Source organism: Ictidomys tridecemlineatus, chromosome X (genome assembly GCF_052094955.1).
Source record: "Ictidomys tridecemlineatus isolate mIctTri1 chromosome X, mIctTri1.hap1, whole genome shotgun sequence".
Classification (NCBI taxonomy): Eukaryota; Metazoa; Chordata; class Mammalia; order Rodentia; family Sciuridae; genus Ictidomys; species Ictidomys tridecemlineatus.
Genome location: NC_135493.1, coordinates 121777572 through 121802531, shown reverse-complemented (window position 1 = coordinate 121802531; position 24960 = coordinate 121777572). Strand labels below are relative to the sequence as shown.

At 45.7% G+C, this 24960-nt stretch overlaps 1 protein-coding gene across 1 annotated transcript in view; it reads right to left on the bottom strand.

Moving 5' to 3' along the window:
• The window catches only part of Anos1 (anosmin 1), a 102808-nt gene that overhangs the window by 47241 nt on the left and 30607 nt on the right, over window positions 1-24960 (bottom strand). Inside the window, exons 3-6 of the mRNA XM_078035151.1 lie at window positions 19097-19159; window positions 8232-8454; window positions 2302-2486; window positions 783-912 (exon numbers count right to left, since the gene is read on the bottom strand). Coding sequence (XP_077891277.1) covers window positions 783-912; window positions 2302-2486; window positions 8232-8454; window positions 19097-19159 — 601 coding nt within the window. The remainder of the gene's footprint in view (window positions 1-782; window positions 913-2301; window positions 2487-8231; window positions 8455-19096; window positions 19160-24960) is intronic.

Below are 24960 nucleotides of genomic sequence, written 5' to 3'. Positions count from 1 at the left end.
TATCATTGCTTTCTGGTTAAATTATGTCCTTCCACTCGTATAGACTAAACTAACCACTGATAGCATAGAGGATCATCTGATTCCACAGAATAAATAGCAATAAACAGGGAATTTCAAAATTGTAGCAATGACCAAAAAAAAAAAAATCTAGGAGGGGTCCTGGTTCTAGACATTATGAAACAAAACTAAGAGATTAATTCACTCAGTTATCAGCTATTTTACGAAAGATGACATTGCACCTAAAACTCAGGCTTTGTCCCCAAAATTTGTAGAATGATGCTTGGTGGAGAATTTTTTTTTGTACGAGGAATTCAACCCAGGGACACTTAATCACTGAGACACATCCCAACCCTTTTTGTATTTTATTTAGAGACAGGGTCTTGCTGAGTTGCTTAGGGCCTCACTAAGTGGCTGAGGCTGGTTTGAATTCTCCATCCTCCTGCCTCAGCCTCCTCCCGAGCCGCTGGGGTTACAGGCGTGCGCCACTGTGCCCAGCTTGATGGAGAATCTTAGTGAAGAGTACAAGTCCATCCTGGAAGACCCCAAATTCAAAGTTTAGAAGGCCCCCTTATTATCATTTTCAGTGACAATTTAAAGGAAAAACTCCGCTGACCTCCTAAACCATACATGTCCATGGTACCGTCCAACACATCTGGCCCCCTTCTGTAACAGCAGCATGGCCACCCGCTGACCAACCACCGCATGGAGATGGCCATCACATCCCAGGTGCGTGAGGGAGCAAGGCGAGGGTCCCCCACTGGGCGCAGGACAGCGAGACTGACCTTTGGAAGAGCGGAAGTGTTTGCTGGGTGCCGTGAAACCCCGAGTCCCGTGCACGTTGACGGCCGCCACTCGGAACTGGTACCACCTGCTGGGTCTTATGTCGGTCATCTGAACCCGCTCGTCCGTGGTCTGAAGGGACATGTCACAGAGCACGGGTCAGTTTTCATTCTGATGTGTCCACTGGGTGTGTTTCAAAAAAATGACGCAAACTCTTTAGCCAATGCAAATAATAATAATAATAATCTTGACCTCCCTTTGCATAAGCCCCTCTTATCATTTCCAGATACAAAGAGAGTCATTGGGAAGCAGGAAACTTTGGATGCCTCGTCTCCAAAAGTTAAACACCTCTGGGAGTCAAAAATCTTATCACAAATGCTTGGGGCTATTTTAAAATCTGATGACTGAATGGAGCATTTGAGAGAGATTCCGTCCATAGAGAATGTGTACCCCATGATTGCACGATAGACGAGAAAGTGAATTCATTCCTAGGTTATAGAAAGAAGATGCCTCTTAAACTCGATTCTGCACACTTGGATTCAAAATATTTGCAACACATTTGGAAATATTCTGACATATTTAGAAAAATATTTTTGGAAGATATTTGGGTGAAAAATATTTGGGGGGAAAAAATGGTCTCTGTACTGAACATGTACGTGCTTCTTTAACTCCCTTATGATGCGCCCCTGGACAGTACAGGTCATCAATATGGAATCATGTGATTAACGATACGATTCGTCCCTTAACACGGACTTCGATAGCATTCAGATCGCCTTGGGTATTCTAAGTCATCTAGCCAGGACTTCAAGTGTAACGGAGGATTTGCACAGCTGCAGGGAAATACTGTGCTGTGAGGGATTTCGAGCATCATCGGATTTTGGAATCTGCAGGGGATCCTGAAAAATAATATCCTGCATGGCTATCCAGACACAACTGTCTATTCTTGTGCAATTAAAAAAAAAATAGATACTGGGTGAGACACGTAGGTTTTCTTGCACCTACTGCTAGGGTCTCAAGATAGCAAGTAACTTTAGCAGCCTTTGGCCAGATGGGATGTACTGACTTCCAACGTCTGGTGCCGTCTCACCTTGGCTTTGAGGGTGAAGCTGGGGAAATCGGACGGAATCCGACATTCCCAAGCTTCCTAACGGTAATTCATTATGGCAATGCGCTTACGTCCATCTCTCAAAGCTCCACATTTCTGAGACCAAAGGAAGGGTACGACTCAAATGTGGCGTTCTACCCGGTTGGGCTGCATCCGAGACAATTTGGGATGACTTTGGCATGTAGCGTTTTAGCTCTGAGTTTGAGAGACTTAAAGCCGGAATGGTAACCCGGAGCACTGGGACAAAGAATCGCATGTGGCCTGAGCTAGCAAAGGTAACAGGAATCGAACGATGATTTTCCGTGTTGCTTTGACACCAAGCTCTTCCCTTATTCCTTTCGTCCTGACGCAGGCAATAGTCAGTGAACGCGCTGTGCTTAAAGCGTGCGGAGGACACTCTCCAGGAAGGGACTCACCTGGGCCACCGTCTGCCACTGAGTGGCATCGTCCTCGCTGGGGTGGATGCCGTGATTCCATCTTCTTTGCACCACGTAGATGACGGGCTCAATGGACACGTTGAATTTCGAGGACCACTTCACCTCCAGCTGCCCCGACTGGTGCTCGGTAAACCGTAATTCCTTCCTGGGCTTCAAGGGGACCCCTGGAAGCAGACCATGTCAGTTCAAGCCATGTGCATGGGACCCCAAGTGCAGGTACGTGCTGAGCGAGGAAACCGACAAGAGAGACCAGTCTCCTCTGCCCCCCCACCAAGATTCCATCTCCTTTCGTAAACGTGACCTCTCCGCATCGGGTGTCACAGGGGACATGTGCATTTGCACCATAGATCCCATCTTTGAACCCGCTTTCCCAGAAACACACAATCGCCGGCTGATGGTATTATTATTATTATTGTTATCATGCCCCGTCGTCTTTCATTCTGTTTTCCGACTGTGGACACTTAAGTACTTCCAGACTCACACCAAATGCCACCCCCCCTCTGCGTCTCTTTCCCTAAATTTCCCAGTTGGAAAAAAAAAAAAAAAAAAAAAAGGATCCATTCTCTGGGGCCTCTCGACTCCCGAACGCACAACTGTCAGGATGTGCCTTTAACTGCTTCTTGCTGCAGGGAGCTCATTTAACGATGCCTGTCTGCTGCATGAAGCTACAGCCCCCAGAGGTCTTTCCCACCTCTTGCCATGTCCCAGAGGGGAGAACATGACGCAACACCAAACGGTCACTGAATATTTGCTGGAGGAACCACCTCCCCGACTTTTCTGTACTCCAGGCAAGAATGAACCCGGGGAAATGAGAAAAGTGGGAAACATTTGCCTAAACCTTTTCGACAGTGGTGAGCCCTCCGCTCCAAACTCACTTCCAAAAGGGAACCCTGATCCCGGGTATTGTGTGCTGCCTTCCCGACCGTGTATACTTTCAAATAACCCTTCTCTCTTCTATCATGGCTATATTACTCAAATACACATTTACTTTATTATTTTTTTCTAAGAAAAGAAGGTTCATACTAAAAACCAAAGCAGTCAAAATGTTTTCAAGTAGAACAGATTTTTTTTTGTTTGTTTCTTTGCATTGTCTATAGTATTTTTTTCCCAGTTTTAAAAGAATTTTTTTTATAGATAAGATGGGAATCCCTAAGTTAATTCCTGACCAATTTAATACCACAAGCAGGTCTCTATTCCTTGTGTCATGAAAAAGGGTACTCAAACTGGTTCGGAGTGATGAGAATCCAAACTGAGCGGAAAGATCGCTTGGTGTCCTTCTTGGGTTTGAGATGGGCAGGCAGGTGACAGACGCGTGATTCTACCGAGAGGCTATGCAGGTCTGGGGACATGTCCTGGTGCAGAAGATGACCAGTTCCTTCTGCAGACTTTCGGAGCGGTTTCCGAGACATGCGAATCCGCCCTTCTCCCTGGCTGCCTGCCACGTGATCTTCTAGGGCGAATACAGTGGTGGTGAATATCCCCCGCCGTTCCACTAACCTGAACCTATGGGAAGCACGTGTGCAAGCATCCAGAGCCCTTTGCCGAAAGGATTCAGTCTGGAGTAGCATTCCACCACCGACAGCCTTCCCCGGACGTAATGAGCCTCAGGGCCACGGTCGGTTCAAATTTCTCCATTAAAAAAAAATCTCCTTAATTGGGATGTGCAACGCTCCTGCAATCTGCATGTTAAGAGACGGTCCATCTGCTTTGCATTAGGGGTAGCTGGCCCCCTTGATTGGAAGTCATCGCAGCTCGGCTCTGTAATTGTGTGCAGATGGAGGCCCCACACCCCCAGGACCTCCAGCCCTCTCTGCCAGAGCACACCAGCCTCCTGAGCCCAAGGAGCATCCCGATTGCATAACCAGATGTGGACATGGATCACTCCTTCCATCTCCCTAAAAGATTTTCTCCCTAAAAGCTGTTTTTGAACCAATTAGCCGTCTGAAATCTAAACTATCCTGATGAGAAATGTAAAAATATTATCATATGTCACCCCACGAGATGTGACAAAATAGGTCCTTTTTTTTTTCTCTTTAAAATGCAAAAAAAAATATATTTTGGTAGCATCAAAGCGACAAAAAACCAGGCTTTTAAATGATGCTAAGAAGAAACTGATAGAAAAATCAATAATGATTGATAATCAACGGTTGCCTAGCCATGTCGAGATTCAGCTCTCAGTGTCAAAGTCTTTCCCTCGTTGGTCTAAATGATTTGAACATACTGTATTAGTTCATCTCCAAAGTCCTGAAACTTGAGTTTCGCATTATTACGATACGTGTGAAAATATTAAATCAACTCTGTCGTCTTTTGAAAAAGAAATAAATGGGCAAATGATTGATTGCTGATTGGTTCGTGACAAAGAGATGAAAGGAGAGGTGGAAATGGGTCTAAAACTTGGTAAAAATTTTAAGTTTCATGGAATGAGAAACTTCCTGCCTCTCCACTCCTGTGAACACTCGGTGTCTTTTATTTCACTGCCCTTCGCTTTATTGAAAATCAAAAGAAGAGAGAGAGAGAAAGTCTGTTGTTTATTTCAAACTATAACACAAGTCCGTTCAAGTTAGCTGCAGAGGCACCGGCTCAGGGTCACCCGTGACATAACCCAATTCTGATGCTCTGACATCGTGGAGAATTCTGCCCGTCAACGTTTTCAAAACACCCGTTGTTTACAAAAACCCAAGTTCTCACATATATATATACTTATAAAGCATGTGAGGGTATAAAATCTGCACCTCTTACCTCCCCTCCTAGACCAAATAGAAAGTGCGGACATGTATGCTCCATTAGCCTAAAACTTTAGTAGCATGCAAAACAGTTACATCGATACTCTTAAATACCAATTTGTTGCAAGAATTCAGAAAACGCCTTGCACACTCAGATGATTCCTTTTTGTGCATGACGAGCTCATGCATGCACCCGGCGCGGGCTGAGGGCGGGTTCCATCTTGCCCTTTGTACCCCAGTGCCCAGAATGGGTCACGGCCAACGAGAGCCGCTCCACCGATGTGGATTCAACTGAAATGTATCAGTGCTGGAAGGTCTGGGGCACATGCGCTTCTTTCCAACTGAAACCCAGGGAACACATGGAGCCCACCTTCCCCAGGATTTCCAAACAGCACCTACCTGGACGACTATCGAATAAGTGAACAAGGAGAAATGGGCAGGTTGGTCATGACTGCCCAGTCGGATCTGGTCCTCTGTGGTCTACACTCTGCATTTAAGTGAAATTCTTCCGCTCCACAAAGTAACCTAAGACTAAGGTCAGTGTGGTGAGGGGAGAAGCGTAGGTTATTCCTTAGCCTTCAATTGCTGATGAACCAGTGATTTTATTCGATTAGAAATGTTTGATAATGACACTTATCTTCATTGGATGATGATGACGAGGAGGAGGAGGAGGAGGAGGAGGAGGATTTCTAATGGTACCCAGTGAGAGCTTTGGTTCGGGATACTATTTCGATAGGTGTTAGACAGCCACCGAGTCACATCAGAACATCCCAAGGTCCTGGGGCCAGCAGCATTAGTTGCTGATGAGAGCAAGCAGGTTGACTTTTATTTGAGAAGGTCAACAAGGGTTCCAAGTTGCTACTAGGCTAAGAGGTTATTGAAAGGATTCTGACGGGATCCATTTGATCCTTCTTGGACACACAAACTAACTCACGGGTAGTCTCAAATGCTCCTGGGAGAGACACACACACACACACACACATATTTATATATATATTTATATGTGTGTGGGTATCATTGTTTCCAAGAATAATTTAGTTTTGTCATTCTTTTTTTAAAAATTTTTCTTTTAGTTGTTGACGAACACAATACCTTGATTTAATTTATTTATTTCTGTGTGGTGCTGAGGATCAAACCCAGTACCTCGTGCGTACGAGGTAAGCATCCTGCCACTGAGCCACAATCTCAGCCCAGTTTTCTCATTTTTATTATGCAAACATCATTGGCTCACTGCAGGCTTCATACAGTCCATTCGTTCTACTGGTGGCTTATGTTCTGTGAATTGCCTCTCTTCCCACAAAATCCAAGTTAGGAGCTCCTTTGTTGCACAAGAGTGACTTTAGCACTTCTTAAAGATCCACTCTGGAACCACCATTTTCCCTAACTGGTTCTTCGTTAACCCCAAGGAGCTTAATTCAGGCATAGCACAGGGACAGCAGGCCACATCCATGTTTATAGCAGCTCAATTCACAAGAGCTAAACTGTGGAAGAAAACCTAGGTGGCTCAGTGCAGGATGCTTACCTGTACGCACGAGGTGGGTATCTACACAGTGGAATATTACTCAGCAGTAAAAAAGAATAATATTTTCAGGTAAATGAATGGAGCTGGAGAAGATAAAGTGGATGCTTATCTATAATGGGTGTGTGTGTGTGTGTGTGTGTGTGTGTGTGTGTGTGTGTGGTGGGGAGAATGGAGGAACTTTGATTGGGACAAGTAGAGCATGGGAGACAGGAAAGATGGTGGAATGAGATGGACATCCTCACCCTAGGTACATGTACGACTGCACATGTGGTACGACTCTGCATCCTGCACAACCAGAGAAAGGAAAAGTTGTGCTCCGTTTGTGTACGATGAATCAAAATGCATCCTGCTGTTATAATGTATCACTAATTAGGACAAATAAAAATAAATAAAGAAAAAAAATCCATTCTATTTAGTTCCATACAGGTTCAAATGTGTCTTTATATAATTCATCTCGTTGGTCCTTCCTGGAATTGTTCCTATTTCCTGTGAAACAGGCACGTCTGAAATTCACACCGATTCTCCAGTGTTTTTAATTTTAAATGCCTATTTTCATTGCCATCATCAACTTTTGAAATAGGCTTGTTTTGAAAACCCGGTGAGTTTTACAAAGGGCTTAAAAATGAGTATTCTGACAGCATCCTCTTGGCGAAGAGCGTACAATCAGTCGTCACGGGGAGAAGTTTCATCACATCAAAGTTTTTAGAAATGAAATAGTTTTGGGTGTTTCCAAAGTGACTTGTTGGAGATTACAATAAGAGGGGTGGAAACGATGAAATTCCAGATCTATTCGAGAACTGTCACTCAGTAAGAAGGGTAGAGCGCCAAATATTTTGAATCTGGGACATAAAACTTATGTTGGGGTTCTAAGGATCCAAGAGGCATTTTTTCAGAAAATTGATAACATCAGGTGGATTCTACAGGTTTCAAGGGGAAGGCAATTCCAAGAGGCAGACCGGTGCATTAGTTCTGCACCCCTGTCTCGAGATGACCACTCAAAATATTTACAGTCTGCACAAGGACACGTCTGCTCTCGGGTTGGGCCGACGACAGAAAATCCCCAGCGCAGATGTGTTTATCGTGCATTTTTCAAGTGGTCCTCAACCCCAGCCTCCTTTCTGCGGATTTGCCATGTTTTTATTACAGTGTTACCCCAGTACAGCTTAATCGACTCAGTCTGCCTTTGAGAAGCAAAAAAAAAAAAAAAAATACACCAAGTTCATGGATCGCTGTTATCCTTTGTATACGGTCAATTAAAACTCCGGCTGGGCTCTGGGGTGCGTGCCTGTTTGCCCCAGCAACTTGGGAGGCTGAGGCAGGGGAATTGCAAGTTCAAGGCCAGCCTCAGCCACTTTAGCAAAGTCCTAAGCACCTTAGCAAGATCCTGTCTCTTCATAAAATATAAAAATGGGCTGGGGAGAGGGCTCAGTGGTAAAGCCCTCCTGGGTGCAATCCCTGGTGCTATCTTTTTTAAAAAAAAAATCCAACAACAAAACTCCAACTCAGTTGCTTATTAGTGCCTCACATTGTGGCTGAGGTCTGTGCGTGTTTTAAGACACGTGGGTAGGGCCCGGGATGAATGTCCCCCGTGTTTTGCATTCTTGTGGGCATGGCTGAGCCCTACCCCAGCCGCACACTGACAGCCTCCGGGCTTTGCTCTTTACCTTTGTAGAGTGTCTTGGGCACCTGGCAGGTGTGACCGCAGCCGTTGGAGCAGCACTTCTTCACACCCGAGCACTCGAGGTCCACATCGCAGCTCTCCACGCAGGCGGCCGCAAACCCACTGGCCCTCTCGGGGGCCGGGCAGTCCCCCTGCTTCACCAGCAGGACGTACTGGAGGAACTCACAGCTGGTTAGGCACTCGTAGTTCTTCTTGGGGAACAGAGGCTGCGGCAGAAGCAGAAGGGAGACACAGACAGGATTTTTTTTCTTTTTTTTTTTTTATAAAAGTTTCCATGAAAGACACATGAAGTCTGATTCCCAGGCATCCTAAAAGAAGAACTTTTATTTTCCATTTTGAGACGGGATCTGGCTAAATTGCTTAGGACTTTGCCGAGTTGCTGAGGCCAGCCTCCTGCCTCAGCCTCCCAAGTCCCTGGGATTATGTGTGTGCACCACCTGACTTTAGATTGCACACAAAGGTCATGCCGCGTGTCTGAGTGAACAGTCTCCTACCTTTACCTTTCCTCTCCGCTCAAAGAGAGCTGCCCAAAATCTGTCATGGGGGCTGGGGGTGGAGCGCCCACCCTTAGTATGCATGAGGCTCTGGGTTCCGTCCCAGAAGCAGAAACAGAAACCAGGATGGTAGACAGTGACAAAGCCCACTGAATGCAATTCAAGGGGACTTTGCGGACTGCCTGCGTGACCTGTATTTTCATTTTCTAATAGTCAAGGCTTCTCCATTTTCTTCATTTGCCGTAAAAGCTAGTGAGGACAGCGCAGTAGCCTTCCCGTGCAGCCCTCCTGATCCTGTCCGTGTCCACGCGTTGACCCTCTCCTGGCGCCACCTCGCACAGTGGCCTGAGCCCGTAAAATGCAATGCATCTCAACGACGCCCGGGTTTTAGAGCTGAGGTGCCCAGGCCACCTGCGACCAAGAGGGGCTCGTGGGTAAGTGGTGCAGAGGGACAACGTGGGTGGCCTTCAACATGGATGTGCGCCCGCGCCTTGCATCCCCTTCTCACCCTTGAGACGTGAGCTGCTGTCTCGAGACGTTGGCTCTTTCTGCCCAGGAGCCGAGGAGCGTCTGAGGCTCCTGAAAGCTTCCCCACGCAGAGACTGGAAGAGAGCATGACATTTTGGGTTCCTTGGCCTCCGCTGAGCTTATGAAAGGACAGCCAAGATGCCCCCCACAGCCCAACCTAACCCTATATTGTGGTTTCTATGTGGTGTCCCCCAAAAGCTCATGTGTGCAACAATGCAAGAAAGTTGAGAGGTGGAATGATTGGGTTATGAGTGGTAGAACCTACTTAGTGGATTAATCCACTTGAATGGATTGAATGGTGACTGCAGCAGGTGGGGTGTGGCTGGAGGAGGGGGTCCCTGGGCTGTGCCTTTGGGGTCTCTGTCCTGTCCCTGGTGGGCAGAGCTCTCTCTGCTCCCTGGTGTAGACTAATAGTGGCTTAATCCACTTGGATGGACTCACTGGGTGTAGACTAATAGTGGATTAATCCACTTGAATGGACTGAATGGTGGCTGCAGCAGGTAGGGTGTGGCTGGAGGAGGGGGTCCCTGGGCTGTCCCTTTGGGGTCTCTGTCCTGTCCCTGGTGAGCAGAGCTCTCTCTGCTCCCTGGTGTAACCTAATAGTGAATTAATCCACTTGGATGGACTCACTGGGTGGTGACTGCAGCAGGTGGGGTGTGGCTGGAGGAGGGGTTCCCTGGGCTGTGCCTTTGGGGTCTCTGTCCTGTCCCTGGTGGGCAGAGCTCTCTCTACTCTCTGGTGTAGACTCATAGTGGATTAATCCACTTGGATGGACTCACTGGGTGTAGACTAATAGTGGATTAATCCACTTGGATGGACTCACTGGGTGGTGACTGCAGCAGGTGGGGTGTGGCTGGAGGAGGGGGTCCCTGGGCTGTGCCTTTGGGGTCTCTGTCCTGTCCCTGGTGGGCAGAGCTCTCTCTGCTCCCTGGTGCCCTGTCCTGAGCTGCTCTCCTCCTCCAGGCCCTGCCGCCATCTTGTTCTGCTCTCCTTGGGCCAGAGCCATGGAGTCGGCCACCAGGGACTGAACCTCTGAGCCCCAAATCAACTTTTCCTCCTCTAATTTTTCTTGTCAGATCTTTTGGTCACAGTGGTGAAAAAGATCACTAAAAATACCAGCACTTTGCAGAACAAGGTAAAGTATGGAGATGCCACACCAGACACAGAAGGAGAGCCACACCCTGCCAGGCAAGCCTGCCGTCAACTGCTCCGTGCACAGAAAGCAATCCGGCAGGTCTTAGGCTCTTAGCCCACATCAGGTCCTGCTCCTGAAACAGCTCAGGGGACCCCAAATGCAAGGCACTAAGTGATACCCTGTCTCTAAATAAAATAGGGCTGAGGATGTGGCTCAGTGGTTATGAGTCTTGAGTTAGTTCAATCCCTGGTACTCTTATTCATCTTGTTGAGATTGGAAATGTTGGACTGAAATGCGTGTCTGGCCAATATTATGCATATTTTACCACGATTGATAAAAATATTTTAAAGAGCTAGAATTTCTACATACCAAGCGCACATGCATAGCATCAAATAGTGTCTACGTCTTACAGCCACAATGATTTTTCTGATATAGCAAATTTAACGTATTGAGACTTTGTTCCAGTTGAAGGCCAGGGAAAGATTTTGTGTTTTTTTCTTCATTGGCAAAAGAGGTTAGACTTAGAAGCATCATCTACAAAAAGTATAATTCCAAGGTGTGAATCAGACTGGTAGATGCCACACAAAGTGGGTTGTTAATAGTTACAATAAGTGCTGACAAGGATGTGGGGAAAAGGGTACACTTGTACACTGCTGGTGGGACTCCAAATTGGTAAGGCCAATTTGGAAAGCAGTATGGAGATATCTGGGAAAGCTGGGAATGGATCCACCATTTGACCCAGCTATCGCCCTCCTCGGACTATTCCCTGAGGATCTTAAAAGAGCGTACTATAGGGATACTGCCACATCGATGATCATAGCAGCACAATTCACAATAGCTAGACTGTGGAACCAACCTAGATGCCCTTCAATAGATGAATGGATAAAAAAAAAATGTGGCACCTATACACAATGGAGTACTACACAGCACTAAAAAATGACAAAATCATAGAATTTGCAGGGAAATGGATGGCACTAGAGCAGATTATGCTAAGCAAAGCTAGCCAATCCTTAAAAACAAATGCCAAATGTCTTCTTTGATATAAGGAGAGCAACTAAGAACAGAGCAGGGAGGAAGAGCATGAGGAAAAGATTAACATTAAACAAAGATGAGTGGGGGGAGAGAAGGGGAGAGAGAAGGGAAAGCATATGGAAATGGTAGGAGACCCTCAATGTTACACAAAATTACATAGAAGAGGTTGTGAGGGGAAAGGGGGGAAAACAAGGGAGAGAATTGAATAACAGCAGATGGGGTAGAGAGGGAAGATGGGAGGGGAGGGGAGGGGGGATAGTAGGGGATAGGAAAGGTAGCAGAATACAACAGTCACTAATATGCCATTATGTAAAAATGTGAGTGTGTAACTGATGTGATTCTGCAATTTGTATTTGGGGTAAAAATGGGAGTTCAGAACTCACTTGAATCAAATGTATGAAAGATGATATGTCAAGAGCTGTGTAATGTTTTGAACAACCAATAAAAAAAATAGAATTTGATAATGGCATGAATTCAATTGAACTAAAATCAAAGCTGGACTTAAAAACCTTACAGGTTAGACTTGGAAGAAGAGCTACAGTCTCAACATCGAATCTCCACAAATTTGCAAGTGGTTCATTCAAAAGCCACTTTGTAAACATTTAAAGTATCCAGATCTCTTGCGGGGGTGGGTTTTGTCTCCCATTATTTCATAGCTCATTTTTTTCCTGTGGGTGGTTTAGATGTGTTTTATTTGGTTGGCTTTGGGAGTTTGAAATTTGGTTCCAAACCCAAGTGAGTCATCCCGAAAGTATGGCGAACAGACTTGTTACAATTACGCAGTAAGCACCAGCCTCCCTCTTTCCGCACCATGTGTGCATTACAAGCCACGTGGAAAGAAAGGACATAGTTACCAAGATCATTGGCTTCCAACCCCAGACCTGCTCATTCCGTTCTGCTGAGCGTCTGCTCTTTGCTAAGTTGGAAATCACAGGGAGTTGGTTTGCATCATGCGCTAATCGAATCAGCTCCACTCAAACATACAACATATGAATACAATGGAACAAATTCACCGAGGAAAACAGAGCATGAGTCTGGCATCAGCTTCCAAAGATTGTACTCTCCCTTCATGCAGCACCCTAAGGGTGTGCCTGTCGATCACTGCACCCCGGAACCAGGAAACGGAGATGTGTCTCCTCCCACGGAGAACTATGGGTTGAACTCTTGATCCTCCCACCTCAGCCTCCTGAGCAGTTGGGATGGCAGGCCTGAGCCACTGCGCCCAGCTCAGCCGGAGGTTTTTACATAAATAAAGTTCACTTTATAATTGGGTGCATTTGGAACAACAGGAGCTCTGTTTTATGATTTCTATTTATCAAAGCTAATTTTTTTTCCCTCTATCCATTTCCCTGGATAATTATCGTGAAATAGGTTGAAAAAAAGACTAATAGTGAGAAAATGAATTGGAGAAATACGTTGTCAACACATACGCCGTCTCTGCTTGTCTTTAATCGCGGACTTGATGAGAATTTATTGAAGTGGGTAGGAATAAGAAGAAAATGTGGACAAGTCCCAGGAAACTCTACGTGACTATTAATCCTCTGGACAGAAACAGAATGTATAAACTAGTCTCCTAACGGCAAACGGCAAATCCTGTCAACGCAGATTATATGGGACTCAGAAAAGTAACCTCTAACCATGGAGCCTGCAAAATTTCCTGCTATATTATGAATTAATGATGGCGTGAATCATTTGTACTGAAACCAAAGCTCAATTGAAGAACCTTCCAGGTAAAACTTGGAAGCTCTTCAAATTACTATGAGTAAAAAAGCCCATTAACTTCACAGTAAATAAAAATACACATAGCAACCCAGATCTATGTGCTAGCATTCAATTTCTTGCTGGTATGATGACTTCCAGTGAATTAAGCCAAGTTATTAATTGTAAAATTAATGTCACCACAATTCCTTCAGAAAGCTCTTTATACGATTAACTTCAAAAAAATCACATAAATGGAAATATTTCCTCAGGTCTTTAATTACAATTTAAACTTTGGGAAAAAAATATGATTATTATAGGCCCTAATTTTCTTTTCCTACCTTTGCTATTCCCCAAACCAAGAACAAAATTGGCATTCAAAGGCCATGCATTTTCTATTAGATGACCACAGGAATGGATGTCATTTTGCATCCAGAGAAGAAATACAAAGCAAAATGATAAAAGAAAATCTCTTAGTGGTACATTGGATAAAGTGAAAAAAATCTTTCATATTTTAAAAAATGCATGTAATCATATTATATATTAATATGCAACCTTAAGTCTTATAAATGTCTCCTACGTCTTATCTCCAAATATCTAAAGAGTAATGCGTGCTTTTTAGTGCCTTATCTGAGCAATGTGCTAAGCTTCAGTAGGAAAAAATAAATAAATAAAACCATCTTACCTACTTGTGGCCAATAGGTCAAGATAAAATCTATAGTAGGTCATCTTCTGATATGAGTGTGACATCCTCATCCTCATCATCGCCATCAACACTATCAACACCACCGTCATCACTATGACCCTCATGACTGTCACCATCACCACCAACACCTCATCATTATCATTCCATGAACGTCATCATGACTGTTGCTATCACTACCATCACCACCACCATGACCATCACCACCACCATCACCATCACCACCACCATCACTACCACCATCACCACCACCATCACCATCATTATCATCCTTGGTATCATCCCATCATCATCAGGACCACTGTCACCGTCACCATCAATATCATCACCATCACCATCATCCCATCACCATCTCTGCCATCACTACCAACATCACCATCCTGACCACCATCATCATCACCATAAGTACCATCATATTCTTCCCCATCATCATTACCATCACCACCACCATCACCACCACCATCCTCCCCACCATCACCACCACCATCACTACCACCATCACCACCATCACCACCACCATCACCACCACCATCACCACCATCACCACCATCACCACCACCATCACCACCATCACCACCACCATCACCACCACCATCACCACCACCATCCTCCCCACCATCACCACCACCATGACCATCACCATCACCACCACCATGACCATCATTATCATCCTTGGTATCATCTCATCATCATCAGGACCACTGTCACCGTCACCATCAATATCATCACCATCACCATCATCCCATCACCATCTCTGCCATCACCATCAACATCACCATCCTGACCACCATCATCATCACCATAAGTACCAAGATATTCTTCCCCATCATCATTACCATCACCACCACCATCAACAACACCATCACCACCACCACCGTCACCACTACCATCACCACCACCATCACTACCACCATCACCACCACCATCACCACCATCACCACCACCATCACCACCATCACCACCACCATGCTCATCATCATCACCACCACCATCCTCACCACCATCACTACCACCATCACCATCACCATCCTCCCCACCATCACCACCACCATCACTACCACCACCATCACTACCACCATCACCACCATCACTACCACCATCACCACCACCATGACCATCACCACCACCATGACCATCACCACCACCATGACCATCATTATCATTCTTGGGATCATCCCATCATCATCAGGACCACTGTCACCGTCACCATCAATATCATCACCATCACCATCATCCCATCACCATCTCTGCCATCAATATCACCAACATCACTATCTTGACCACCATCATCATCACCATAAGTACCAAGATATTCTTCCCCATCATCATTACCATCACCACCACCATCACCACCACCATCCTCCCCACCGTCACCACCACCATCACTACCACCATCACCAGCATCATTACCACCACCATCACCACCATCATCACCACCACCATCACCACCATCAACACCACCATCCTCCCCACCATCACCACCACCATCACCACCACCATCCTCCCCACCATCACCACCACCATCACTACCACCATCACCAGCATCATTACCACCATCATCACCACCACCATCATCACCACCATCACTACCACCATCACCACCATCATTACCACCATCATCACCACCACCATCACCACCATCATCACCACCATCATCACCACCATCATCACCACCACCATCAGCACCACCATTACCACCACCATCCTCCCCACCATCCTCCCCATCATCACCACCACCATCACCACCATCCTCACCATCATCACCACCACCATTATCACCACCATCACTACCACCATCTTCCCCACCATCCTCACCACCACCATCCTCCCCACCATCACCACCACCATCGCCATCACATCTGTAGTAGTGAAGCTCAGCAGGTGCGGTATCTACCATCCCTCCCTTTATAGCAGAGCTCTACTTCCTGATCTGAATTCTATCTCCAGAGTCCATCATTATTTCCTTCTACTAATTAAGGATCAGGAGCTCAGGGAGATCATGTGTCCCAAATCACCAATCAAATAAGAATCCAAGCAACCATTCGACCCAACGTTGTTTTAAGGTGTCGGGGTGAATATGAGAAGACTCTCGTTAACCCGGTGCTTCTCAAGTTGCTTCCCTATTAGGATCCCCTGGAGACCTTCTAGAAATGATACCCTGGGTAAATTCCTGATCTGTTACTCCAGCCTCCCTGGAATGCACCCCAAAAAGTGGCCATTTTTAAAGCTCTCTTGGTGATTTCAGTGTGTGGCCAAGATCAAAAGCAAACAAACACATCCACTGCATGAATTGACCCTAGTGAGTTATGACAACCCATGTCAGATTTTTTTTTCCACCAAATGAGGTCATTCAAGACTTGGCATTTAGGGTTTTTACCTGGAACTAGTCATGTAAGAACCGTCTGCCTGGAATGCAGTAAAAATCCAAGAGGAAAAGTGGGGTTCGGGGCAAACCACAAACACACTGACAACAGCGAACCCCGCTTATTAGAATGCTAGGTAGTAGTGGCAACCTTCTGGAAGTTTTTGAGTTTTCAGATCCCAGCCCAGAATCAACCAGTGAAGCAAGTTTTTTAAAAAAATTTACTTTAAATTCTCATCTAATAAATCAAGATAAAAGAAATGAATTCTGATGTTCTATTGCACCACAGGGTGATTACATTCAAGGGGCATTTCTAAGGAGAATTGTCTCAGTTCTGCTGGGTTCGCGCCTCTTGCAAGCTAACCTATGGCTATTTCCGGGTGGTTGAATTTACAGTAAGGGTTTGGTTTTATTCGTTAGTGTAATTAATTGCTGGATTAATTTTTAGGGACCAGGTAAGATTTCTCTGAAAATCTATAAGAAATAAAGACCTAAAAAAGAGGAAAACTGGAACTACTAAGTGCACCTTTCAGAGAAGGCATCGAAACACTAAGAAAGGAAGATAAAGAGCTCTCACTGCAAATGTTTCTAATTAATGCCTGGAAACTTGAGGGTAATTTGCCCGGAAACTCAATTATAAATAGCAATTTATTAGATGTGATTGCAATTAATTTGTTTCCCAAGCACATTAGCGTCTTTGGCCATGGACCACATAAAATTAGAAGAAAATCAGGGAAGAAGAACACAACGAGGTTACAGGAGGGACACCCGAAGAGAGTGGGATGGGCAGAATTTGTTCTGGTTTTCTGCAGGACGCAAGAGCAACGGCAGCATACAACGACCCGCGGTGTGGTTCAACAGAGTGAGAAGAGGTCCGTCTCCACCCGCAGAAGTGATCAATGCTGAGCCCATGGAAATGTTAATTACCCTAAAAGTCGATCGTTACACTGTGTATACAGGTATCAAATCATCATCCTGTACCCCATAAGCATGCACAAATATTGTGTATCGATAAAAAAATGTTATTATGTATCAATAAAGAAAATCAGATACTTGTGTATTAGGAGATCACTTTCTTATCAGTTCCGACCTGTTTTGTTTGTTTCAATTTGGGACACGGAAGTCAGCAACTTGTCCACAGTCCTGCTGCAAGCTCTTCAGAGGATGCTTCAGCACGTGCAGAATTCCAGAAGTTCAAAGCTTATTTTTAAAATCGTTGCATTACACTTAAAAGTGGAATGCACGGTTACATATTCATATATGCACAGAATATCATTTGGCCCACAGTCTAAACGGTTAGGTAAGTTTTACGATGTAATTATGACTATGGATTTTCCTAGGAGTTGGAAAACTTTCTGAAAAGGAGTATAATAATTGCTTAACTCATTTTTTTTTTTTTTTTTTTTTTGCAGGATGGAGAAGCTGAGGATTGAACCAGGGGTGTTTTACCTCTGAGCTGTATCCTCAGCCTTTTTGTATTTTATTTTAAGACAGGGTCTTGCTAAATTGCACAGGCTGGCCTTGGAATTTGGATCCTCCTGCCTGAGTTAATTTTAAAGCTCAGATGAGGATGGAGTTCACCTAATTTTCATCGAGATGGTCTTTAATCCAGGAGAATACCCTCAAAAAGGCAGGGATCTATTTATTTGTTTACGTCTCATTTGCTTATTGCTGTACCTGGAGCAAACTGCTGGGCAAATCGTAGGTATCCACAAAGTGCATATTAAATGAACGAAGTTTGCTAATTTCATCTCGGTTCATTGGGATAATATACCTGCCCATTGTTAAAGCTAAGCTTTGGGGTGGTTTGTTACTTACCGAGAGATAACTAATAGATACACTAAATGGGATGCATATGGTTTCTGGGAAAAGCTTAGATTTCAATAAAACAGATGGCACCGTGTCATTCCTTGGGGAGGCGGCAGCCGTGATTGATGCTTCTGTGTCTCTTCTGTGGCTTGTCGAGAATGTTGCTAGCACACAGAGACTGAGGGTGGGTCTTCTTATTGGATTGAACACTCGATCGTGAGCTCACGCAGCCTGTCCGTCTCAGAGCAATCGGTTAAATGACCTTGACTGCCTGCAAGGGCTCTGTGTGTTACTGAAGGCATCTTGATCCTTGCCATTACCAACGGTTTCCAAAGGTGAGACGTATTTCCCTCCACTTTTCTAAACTGCCCCTACAGCACATGACCCCGGGTGATGGACAGAGCGCAGCCCACCCCCCACCCCGGTCTACACCTGGACCATTAGGAAGAGGCGCCTGAGACAGGGGTTTAGACCCAGCCCTTCCGCCTTGGATCAGCTCTCCCCACCTCAGGTCCCCGGCCCCTGTGTAGTAGCCGCCTGCTGCTTTACTCCAAGGTCGTTGGGAAGGTCAAATGAGACGAAGGGGATGGGCTATTCACATGGCACATGGTGGACGTAGTAATGGTCCCCATGAGGATGTAACGGTGTTCCCGATTGGGCACCCAGCTTCTCAGAATAGTCTGTGTCCTGCCAAGGGCATCTCCCAGCTGCCCTTGCCACAGGGGCTGGAGACGGGATCACTGTGGCTGCCCAGATCCTCCGGAGGACTTTCCTCCCCGCCCAGCCCTCCCCCACTCCCTCCCAGCCCTCCCCCACTCCCTCCCGATGACATCATTTCATTTGGATGATGCCGCTGGGCATCTTGCTGGCCCTACTGAGCACCCCTTAGTGAGCTCCGGCAGCTCTTTCCTCTTGGGGTCCCGTCTACCTCTCGGGGGTCACTGGCTTTGAACCTGGACAATCCGCCAGTCTTCCTGGCTACCAGAAACCAGGTTGGCACCCAGCCTGCCACCCCTGAGCTGCAGGTGACATCTCAGCTCACTGTCTGCCGGGGATGGGTGAAATCATGCACTTGCCGCTCTCTCACCTCGCAGAAACTTTGACACTGGTGTTTCCGTAGGTCCCCTGGTTCCTTGCACGGCTCCAGGCACTGGAAGAAAGAAAAAAATATATATATACATGGGTAAGAACCAAAGCAAGGGAAGGAGAGAAGTCATCCGTGGGCTTCCCATGCCTCTTTGTCCTGGTGGGTTTCGGAAATCCGATCCATCAGCTGATGGTCGAACTGCTTTGGGCATCTTTGTAGAACAGAAACCGAAAAAAGAAAAGAAAAAAAAGTGCATTTCAACCCAGTTGACCAAGGCAAGTCACAGAGGCTGGCGGTGAGCTACAGGAAGAGTAATGATATTCACCATCACAAAGAACACCCTGCAAGAGATAGATGTGTCTCATCCCGTCAGGAGTGCTTTTTAAAGTGTGCCGCTTCGGATCAAATGTTTCGCTCGTGAGATTGAATATCCACTTGCTTTTAAATGGGCAACATTGGGCTATCTTTTGCATGTAATCGAGTGAAAAATTTAATGTTTTATGTTTTTTGCGATTTTTTTTAAGTACACAGACGCATTTTTATTAACTATAATCGCCATGTTCAAAATAGGTCATTGAACATATCCCTGTTACCTAACTGAAATTTTGTATCCTCAGACCAACACCTCCCCAATTCTCTGACTCTCCCCATCCCTCCCCAGACTCAGTAATTCCTATTCTATTCTCAATTTCTATGAGATCAACTTTTTGAGATTCCCCAGGAGTGAGATCACACAGTATTTTCCTTTCCGTATCTGATCTATTTCATGGAACATAACATTCTCCAGTTGTATCCATGTGGCCACAAATGACAGAATTCTATTTTTAATGGTAGAATAGTACCCTCTTGTGCATGCATACACCGTATTTTCTTTATCCAGTCCCCAATCGATGGGCACTTAGGTTGTTTCCATTTCTCAGATATTGTGAATAGTGCTGTAATACATAGGAGAGGGAACATACCTTTTTTAAAAAATCATACTCCTTGGAGTATTCCATGAAATAGAAAAGGAAGGAATCCTTCCAAATCACCCAGATGCCAAAACCAGGCAAAGACACATCTAAGAAAAAAAGACTTCATTGTTAAATTAAAAAAAATTATACATATATATCATATCGTTTATTACTATGTATATAGTTCATAGAGCAAATGCACAAAAATGCATGCATACATTCACAGAGAGGTATACTATATGCCTCTGTATATATATATAACAATAGGCCTCATGATATACATAAAAATGAAGAATTTATATACAAGGAGACTTGATTCTCAAAATGATAATTATAGGCCATTCAACTTTTAACCTGTAAAAGTTAGTGGTGATGTATATTCAAATGTGAGTCAGCTCAGTATAGACACGACATTATCATGAGCCTATGATGATTTTACCTATGTATTTCTTTTTTGGTGCTGGGGATTGAACTCGGGTACACTCAATCACCGAGCCCCATCCTCAGCCCTATTTTGCATTTTATTTAGAGACAGGGTCTCCCTGAGTTGCTTAGTGCCTCACTTTGGCGGAGGCTGGCCTTGAACTAGGGATCCTCCTGCCTCAGCCTCCCAAACCACTGGGATTATACGTGTGTGCCACTGTGCATAGCACCTGATTTTCAGTTTCCATTCTTGCTATATTTTCCGATTAGAATTGCAATTCTCAGCTACATTTTGGCTCTCTAGCGGGCCAAACTCAGGGTGCATGGTCAGTAGTGAGACGTTTTTCAATCTAGGTTTCGGCAGCTTCTTGCCTGGTTTAAAAGAAAAAGACTCGCCAATGGAACTTAGTTTTCAAATACTCACTGCCAGTTTCCAATCAAGAGGCAGGATGCTAAAACTACCACCCTCCAAGTCTACCACGAGTCTTTGACAGCAATGTCCCTCAAAGTGTGATCTTCAGCCAAAAATGTAGCCCCGCCCCCTTGGAGTCTGCTAGCAAAGAAAAATCTCAAGATCCTCCCTCTACTCGTGCAGAGGCAGAATCTCTGGGTCTTTTGCAAAGGTCCCCCTTGGAAATTCCAATACTCACTACACTTTAAAGAGCAATGCTATCGAATCTGAGGCCAAGATGCTATGGTGCCTGCTTCTTATTCCACACAAGTTCCACGCAGAATAAGTCTTTGTTATGCAAATATTTTCGATTTTATAGTCCCTAGTGCTGCCTGTGAACAATTCATTGCTAATCTTTCTAATTTCTTTTAAAAAATCGGGTTCTTCCATGATACTTTCCTAAGATGTGTGAATTTGCCAAGTTTAGTGTTTACCCCTCAAGTAGATCAAAAAAGAAATGCCTGATGTTTTCACCAAAGCGGCAATTCTAAAGGGATGTCATTTTTATAGCCGTAATGGAAGCTGGTTTTAAAACGCGCAGACCTTGCATAGGGTAGGAGTTTCTTGCTACTTTTGTTTCCAAAGAATACACCCCCCTTGGTACTATGTGTGCAATCCATTTAAGTTTCTATTTTAATTGTCTGATTTCCATCAGCGGGTGACGAGCAGCCTCCAAACACACATCTTAAAGTATTGTTATTCAGGGCTCATTGAATTGGTGCAACCACTCTGGAAAGCAGGGTAAAGATCCCTCGGAAAACATTTGACCCAGCTATCCCTCTCCTCGGTCTATACCCAAAGGACTTAAAATCAGCACACTACAGGGACACAGCCACAACCATGTTTATAGCAGCAAAATTCATAATAGCTAAACTCCAGAATCAAACCAGATGCCCTTCAACAGATGAATGGATTTTTAAAAACGAGGTATATATACACAATGGAATATTACTCAGCCTCAAAGAAGAATTAAATGATGTCATGTGCAGGTAAATGGATGGAGCTGCAGAGTAGTTAAGTGAAATAAGCCAACCTCAAAAATCCAAAGGCCAAATGTTTTCCCTCTGACCTGCGGATGCTAATTCACAATGGGGAGTGGCTAGGGAGGAATAGAGGTGCTTTGGGTAAGGCAGAGGGGAGTGAAGGGAGGGGAAGGGATATGAGGATGGAAAAGATACGCTGGGCACACTCATGCACACCTGCTATGGAGGCCTCTCGGGAGGCCAAGGCTGGAGGATCACAGATCCCAAGCCAGCCTCAGCAACCTAGTGAGTCCCTACGCAATTTGGCAAGACTCTCTCTCTGAATAAAATACATTTTTCAAAAAGGGCTGGGGATGTGGCTCTGTGGTTCTGTACCCCAGGTTCCTCCCCCACACACACCAAGAAAAAGAAAAAGAATGGTTGGGTACAGTCATTTGCGTAAATATTCGTTGGGTCTACCTGTCAAAGATTTGCCTGCTTTGATCACAACGAAAGGTCAAGTCGAGGAAAAAAAAAAATGGAGGGAGGAAGACTTCAAATCTTAGGGGGAGGAAATCCGAGCAAGAGAGCTCATCCCGTGTGTTACCGTTAGGAATGCAAGCAGAGGACACCTTTTTAAAAAACTTAGCCCAGAAAGAGACATTCGCAATGTGATTTGCTTGGACGGTCATTCTGTATGAAAGTTGTATTTTAAAAAATCTATAGCAATTCAAAATAGGCTCAGACAACATGCTCCTAGAATGAAAGTTTCCCGGGCACAGGATTTTCTTTTTTTTCTTAAAGAGACTTTATCTACTCAAATCGACGATAGCATCAAACTATTTGTGTTGTCCACGTGAGTGCACAGGGACATACCTTCTGTGCATGGATAGAACATGTGTGATTTTTTCCCCAAGAATTCTCACATTTGATTTTTGCTCTGCCTTAGTCCGTTTTACGCTGCTATAACAAAACACCTGGGGCTGCATACTTTATAGAGGAAAGAGGTTTAGGTTGGCTTCCTGTTCTAAAGGCTAGATGCAGTGACCACATGGGGTGAGGGCTTCCCTGGCTGTATCATAACAGATGAAACAGAGAAACACAAAGGGAATTAGGCTGTGGTTAAGCTCAAAGGAGTGTTATTTGCATTAGAGCATGCGGCTCTACGGATCGCGCTTGCTACCGGAGCTCAAGAAGATAATGTGTGCAAAAGAGATTTGTGACCAGACAGGTACTTGGCAAATCTATGGGATCAGTGCATTATTGTGATCCCAAAGAAGATTCAGTCTCCCAATAGTTAACTCAGAAGAGACAAAGTATGGGCAAAGAAGGAACCCGTTGCTACTACCTTGACGACGTGCCGTCTGGTAAATTCAGCACAAGATTCCATTACATGCAGCCAGACACCTTCATTAGAGTCTCATCAGGAAACTAAACCGATAGCCGAGGAAGCAGAACTCATCATCATGTTATGCCAAGTAAACAGAATCCACGCGGAAACAAAGCCCCCGGCGTTCCATACGCTTCCCGTGCAGACGAGCGTCTGCGGGACCAGTAAATACGCATGAATGTCTCCTCTGTGCAACGTGCTGGTCTCCTCCCCAGGGCAAGGGAAATAGGGCAAGGACCTTGTTCCCTGAGGGAGGGTAGAGCTGATCAAGGGGGAAACACATGTGGGTAAGTCGGTCTGCATCCACGAACCATGACCACGGGGGAGAGAAGAGAAATCGGCCGCAGGAAGCGCGGAGTTGGTTTCTCCAGGTCACGTTTCAGGGGAGTGGAGTGTCGCAGGAGAGCGTGGGTCGGAGATGGGAGTGAGGAAAAGCAAGGAAGAGTTTGCACAAGATGGGACAAATCCCCCCTCCGATGTGCTACTCTTGGGTGGCCAAGGACACTGGGCGAAAAGGACAAAGTGGGACCGAAGTCTACGAAAGACAATGTAAGTTCATGAATGCTTTCCTCAGCATTTTGGCTGCTGTGACCCAAAGACATGACAAGGACAATTGTAGAGGAGGAAGAGTCTCTCTGGGGCTCATGGTGTCCGAGGTTCAGACCACGGTTGGCCGACTCCATGGCTCTGGCCCAAGGGGAGCAGAACAAGATGGCGGCAGGGCCTGGAGGAGGAGAGCAGCTCAGGACAGGGCACCAGGGAGCAGAGAGAGCTCTGCCCACCAGGGACAGGACAGAGACCCCAAAGGCACAGCCCAGGGACCCCCTCCTCCAGCCACACCCCACCTGCTGCAGTCTCCACCCAGTGAGTTCATCCAAGTGGATTAATCCACTATTAGGTTACACCCAGTGAGTCCATCCAAGTGGATTAATCCACTATTAGTCTACACCCAGTGAGTCCATCCAAGTGGACTAATCCACTATGAGTCTACACCCAGTAAGTCCATCCAAGTGGATCAATCCACTATGAGTCTACACCTCTTACAACCCAATCATTTCACAATATGGCGGCAGGGCCTGGAGGAGGAGAGCAGTTCAGGACAGGGCACCAGGGAGCAGAGAGAGCTCTGCTCACCAGGGACAGGACAGAGACCCCAAAGGCACAGCCCGGGGACCCCCTCCTCCAGCCACACCCCACCTGCTGCAGTCTCCACCCAGTGAGTCCATCCAAGTGGATTAATCCATTGATCAGATGAAGGATCCTGTAACCTAATCATTTTACCTGCCAAGCTTTCTTGCTTTGTGTCACACATCAGCTTTGGGGGACACGTCCTATCTAGGAAACCACAACACGTGGTATAGAAGGCACGGTGTGATGTGTTGGAGGCACACAGGAGATTCAGGGAGGGGTCTGACATGGCATCGGAAATGTGGACGTGGCGTTTGGAGCAACAGCCGAAGCTAATGGTGGACCGCCACGGGCTTCCGCTGTCTCCCTCCCCCCTGCATTCACTCATTCTCCCCACGGACCCTCACCGTGTCCTGCTCATTCGTGACGCACCTGCAAAACCTCTGAGCCACACAGACCCCGCCTCCCAGGACCCTGCCGTCTACACAGGTTTTGATTTTTTTGGTACCAGGGATTGAGCTCAGGGACACTTGACCCCTGAGCCACATCCGTAGCCC